General features: G+C 39.5%; 1 protein-coding gene across 1 annotated transcript; it reads left to right on the forward strand.

Annotated features, from left to right (window-relative positions):
- The first annotated feature begins 2588 nt into the window (after nucleotides 1-2588).
- Nucleotides 2589-3906, forward strand: LOC118025990 (kelch domain-containing protein 2-like). The gene is given in 2 exon segments (XM_035028673.1): nucleotides 2589-2673; nucleotides 2676-3906. Coding segments are annotated over 2 exon segments (1137 nt in total). The 3' UTR covers nucleotides 3728-3906.
- The last annotated feature ends 1866 nt before the right edge of the window (nucleotides 3907-5772 follow it).

The following is a 5772-nucleotide window of genomic DNA, read 5'->3' on the forward strand; positions in this document are numbered from 1 at the left end:
TTAAAAATGCTATCAATGAGATCCAATCTAATCTAAATAATCTAACAGCTAGGGTAAGTGAGTCAGAAGAACGAATTAGTGACCTGGAAGACAATTTAATAGATAAAAAGGGAAAAGAGGAGGCCAGGGAAAAACAACTCAGAATCCATGAAAATAGAATCAGAGAAATAAGTGACATCATGAAATGTTCCAATGTCAGAATTATTGGGATCCCGCAGCGGGTGGAGAGAGAGAAAGAACTTGAAGATATATTTGAGCAAATTGTAGCTGAGAACTTCCCTAATCTGGGGAATGAAACAAATATTCATGTCCTAGAGGCAGAGAGGACCCATCCCAAGATCAAGGAAAACAGGACAACACCCCAGCATGTAACAGTAAAACTCACAAATCTTAGAGCCAAGCAAACCATCTTAAGCACAGTTAGGGGGAAGAGATTCCTTACGTACAGAGGGAGGAACATCAGAATAACGTCAGACCTATCCACAGAGACCTGGCAAGCCAGAAAGGGTTGGCAAGACATATTCAGGGTACTAAATGAGAAAAACATACATCCAAGAATACTTTATCTGGCAAGGCTGTCATTTCAAATGGATGGAGAGATGCAGAGCTTCCAAGACCGGCAGAAACTGAAAGAATATGTGACCACTAAGGCGGCCCTGCAAGAAATATTAAGGGAGGTTCTATAAAAGGAGAAAGACCCCAAGAGTGATACACAACAGACATTTACAGGGACAATCTATAAAAACAAGGTCTTCACAGGCAACATGATGACAATTAATTCATATCTTTCAATATCACTCTCAATGTGAACGGCCTAAATGCTGCCATAAAATGGCACGGGGTTGCAGATTGGATAAAAAGACAGGACCCATCCCTATGCTGTCTACAAGAGACTCATTTTGAACCTAAAGATACATCCAGACTGAAAGTGAAGGGATGGAGATCCATCTTCCATGCCAGTGGACCTCAAAAGAAAGCTGGGGTAGGAATTCTTATATCAGACAAATCAGATTTTAAACTAAAGTCTGTAGTTAGAGACACAGAAGGACATTATATCATTCTTAAAGGGTCTATCCAACAAGAAGATCTAACAATTGTAAATATCTATGCCCCCGACATGGGAGCAGCCATCTACATAAGCCAACTGTTAACAAAAATAGAGTCATATTGATATGTTAATTGTAGGAGACCTCAATACTCCACTCTCAGCGATAGACAGGTCATCTAAGCAGAAAATCAACAAAGAAACAAGAGCTTTGAATGACACACTGGACCACATGGACCTCATAAGTATATACAGAACGTTCCACCCTAAAACAACAGAATACTCCTTCTTCTTGAGCGCACATGGAACTTTCTCCAGAACAGACCACATACTGGGTCACAAATCAGGTCTTAACCAATACCAAAAGACTGAGATTATTCCCTGCATAGTCTCAGACCATAATGCTTTAAAACTGGAACTCAATCACAAGAAAAAATTTGGAAGAAATTCAAACACTTGGAAGCTAAAGACCAGTCTGCTCCAGAATGTTTGGGTCAACCAGGAAATCAAAGAACTTAAACAATTCATGGAAACCAATGAGAATGAAAACACACTTGTCCAAAACCTATGGGATACTGCAAAGGTGGTCCTAAGGGGGGAACACATAGCCATCCAAGCCTCACTCAAAAAAATAGAAAAATCCCGAATTCACCAATTAACTCTACACCTTAAAGAACTAGAGAAAAAGCAACAAACGATGCTTAAGCCATGCATTAGAAGAGAAATAATTAAGATTAGAGCAGAGATCAATGAATTTGAAACCAGAAACACAGCAGATCAGATCAGTGAAACTAGAAGTTGGTTCTTTGAAAGAATGAATAAGATCAATAAAGCACTGGCCTGACTAATCACAAGAACAGAGAAAGGACCCAAATTAATAAAATTATGAATGAAAGGGGAGAGATCACGATTAACACTAAGGAAATAGAAACAATTATTAGAAATTATTATCAACAACTATATGCCAAGAAACTGAGCAATCTGGATGAAATGGAGGCCTTCCTGGAAACCTATAAGTTACCAAGACTGAAACAGGAAGAAATTGACAACCTGAATAGGCCAATATCCAGTAACGAGATTGAAGCAGTGATCAAACACCTCCCAAAAAACAAGAGTCCAGGGCCTGATGGATTCCCTGGGGAATTCTACCAAACATTCAAAGAAGAAATTATACCTATTCTCCTCAGTTGCTTCAAAAAATAGAAACAGAAGGAAAGCTTCCAGACTCATTCTATGAGGCCAGCATTACCTTAATCCCCAAACCAGGCAAAGACCCCATCCAAAAGGAGAATTTCAGACCGATATCCCTGATGAATAATCCTCAACAAAATCCTAGCTAATAGGATCCAATAATACATTAAAAGGATCATACATCACGACCAAGTGCGATTTATCCCTGGGATGCAAGGGTGGTTCAACATTCACAAATCAAGCCGCCGCCTTCTGCTCACCTCTCACCGCTGTGCATTTCTTCCTTTTCCTTTGTCTCTTCCCCCCCCTTTCAGGTGCGAGGTTTGTTGGTGAACAAAAATGCAGCCTCAAGATGGCTGATGGCAACGAGGATCTGCAGGCGGATGACTTGCTGGCACCAGCCTACAAGGGCTATGTGTCCATGGAGCTCGCCTGCCCCATGAGAGCAATGGCCATGTAGCCATGGGCATCAGGCGCCACATGTTCCTCTGGGGCGGCTACAAGAGTAATCAAATCAGAGGATTATATGACTTTTATCTGCCTAGAGAAGAACTATGGATCTACAATATGGAGCCTGGAAGATGGAAAAAAGTTAACATGGAAGGAGATGTTCCTCCTTCCATGTCAGGAAGCTGTGCTGTGTGTGTAGACAGGGTGCTGTACTTGTTCGGAGGAAACCATTCAAGAGGCAATACCAATAAGTTCTACATGCTGGATTCAAGGTCTACTGACAGAGTATTACAGTGGGAAAGGATTGATTGCCAAGGAATTCCTCCATCATCAAGGGACAAACTTGGTGTCTGGTTATATAAAAACAAGTTAATATTTTTTGGAGGTTATGGATATTTACCTGAAGATAAAGTATTGGGAACTTTTGAATTTGATGAAACATCTTTTTGGAATTCAAGCCACCCAAGAGGATGGAATGATCATGTACATATTTTAGACACTGAAACATTTATCTGGAGTCAGCCTATCACTACTGATGCTAGAATGAATGATTTTCACTATCTTAATCTGGACACATGGGAGTGGAACGAATTAATTGCACAAGGCATATCCCCAGTTGGCCAATCTTGGTACTCACTAACACCAGTTTCTTCAGATCATCTCTTTCTCTTTGGAGGATTTACCACTGATAAACAGCCACTGAGTGATGCCTGGACTTACTGTATCAGTAAAAATGAATGGATACAGTTTAATCATCCCTATACTGAAAAACCAAAATTATGGCATACAGCTTGTGCCAGTGACAAAGGAGAAGTACTTGTGTTTGGTGGGTGTGCCAATAACTTTCTTGTCCATCACAGAGCTGCACACAGTAATGAAATACTTATATTTTCAGTTCAACCAAAATCTCTTGTAAGGCTAAGCTTAGAAGCAGTCATTTGCTTTAAAGAAATGTTAGCCAACTCGTGGAACTGCTTTTCAAAACACTTACTTCACAGTATTAATCAGAGGTTTGATAGTAACAACACTTCAGGATCTTAAGGCTTCATAGATAATGCCTCTGATCACTTTGCATGGACAGCAATTCTGTAAACATCAGAGAGTGGCATCGTTTGTATAATTATATGCATTGTTGTAGTTTGCAGCTTTTTGGTTTTAATGTGCATGTGAATGGCCTAGAGAACTTATTTTTGTGTCTAAAGTTTACAATAAATGTATTTAACACCCCCCCCCCAAAAAATGTCTATGCTACCCAGAGTTATCTATACCTTCAATGCCATCCCCATCAAAATTCCAATGACATTTTTCAAAGTGCTGGAACAAACAATCCTAAAATTTGTATGGAATCAGAAAAGACTTCAAATCGCCAAGGAAATGTTGAAAAAGAAAAACAAACCTGGGGGCATCACGTTGCCTGGTTTCAAGCTATATTACAAAGCAGTGATCCCCAAGACAGCATGGTACTGGCACAAAAACATATATATAGTGCAATGGAACAGAACAGATGTGGACCCTCAACTCTATGGTCAAATAATTTCTGACAAAGTAGGAAAAAAATATGCAATGGAGAAAACACAGTCTCTTCAATAAATGGTGCTGGGAAAATTGGACAGCCACATGCAGTAGAATGAAACTCGACCATTCCCTAACACCATACATAAAGATAAACTCAAAATGGATGAAAAACCTCAATGTGAGACAGGAATCCATCAAAATCCTAGAGGAAAACATAGGCAATAAGCTCTTTGACATCGGCCACAGCAAATTCTCTCAAGATACATCTCCAAAAGCTAGTGAGACAAAAGCGAAAATGAACTTTTGGGACTTCATCAAAATAAAAAGCTTCTGCACAGCAAAGGAAACAGTCAACCAAACAAAGAGGCCACCCACAGAATGGGAGAAGATATTTGCAAATGACACTACAGACAAAGGGCTGGTATCCAAGATCTATAAAGAACTTCTCCAACTCAACACCCAAAAAACAAATAATCAAGTCAAAAAATGGGCAGAATACATGAACAGACACTTCTCTGAAGAAGACATACAAATGGCTAACAGACACATGAAAAAATGTTCATCATCATTAGCCATCAGGGAAATTCAAATCAAAATCACCTTGAGATACCACCTTACAGCAGTTAGAATGGCAAAAACTGACAAGGCAAGAAACAACAAATGTTGGAGAGGTTGTGGAGAAAGGGAAACCCTCTTACACTGTTGGTGGGAATGCAAGTTGGTACAGCCACTTTGGAAAACAGTGTGGAGGTTCCTCAAAGAATTAAAAATAGAGCTACCCTATGACCCATCAATTGCACTCTTGGATATTTACCCCAAAGGCACAGATGTAGTGAAAAGAATGACCATTTGCACCCCAATGTTCATAGCAGCAGTGTCTGCAATAGCGAAATGGTGGAAAGAGCTGAGATACCCTTCAACAGATGAATGGATAAAGAAGATGTGGTCCATATATACAATGGAATATTACTCAGCCATCAGAAAGGATGAATACCCAACTTTTACCTCAACATGGATGGGACTGGAGGAGATTACGCTAAGTGAAATAAATCAATCAGAGAAAGTCAATTATCATATGGTTTCACTTATTTGTGGAACTTAAGGAATAGCATGGAGGACATTAGGAGAAGGAAGGGAGAAATTAAGGGGGGAAATCGGAGGGAGAGATGAACCATGAGAGACTATGGACTCTGAGAAACAAACAGGGTTTTAGAGGGGAGGGGGCTGGGGGGATGGGTTAGCCCAGTGATGGGTATTAAGGAGGGCATATACTACATGGAGCTCTGGGTGTTATACGAAAACAATGGATTGTGGATCACCACATCAAAAACTAATGATGATTTTATGGTGGCTAACAAAACATAATAAAGTAAAATTAAAAAAAAAAGAAAGCAGAATTTCAGAGATCACTTCTTATAAGTCACAAAATTCTAAACCACGACTGGTAATGGATTACCAGATGGTTGAATGGCTGACAAGGCATAAATTATAGATGTATTAATATTATTGTTACTGCCCTTTAAAAATATAAGAGTATTGAGACATAAATTCAAAGTTATTGAGTTATTCCC

Source organism: Mirounga leonina, unplaced genomic scaffold (assembly GCF_011800145.1).
Source record: "Mirounga leonina isolate KUSES-001 unplaced genomic scaffold, KU_Mleo_1.0 Mir_204, whole genome shotgun sequence".
Classification (NCBI taxonomy): Eukaryota; Metazoa; Chordata; class Mammalia; order Carnivora; family Phocidae; genus Mirounga; species Mirounga leonina.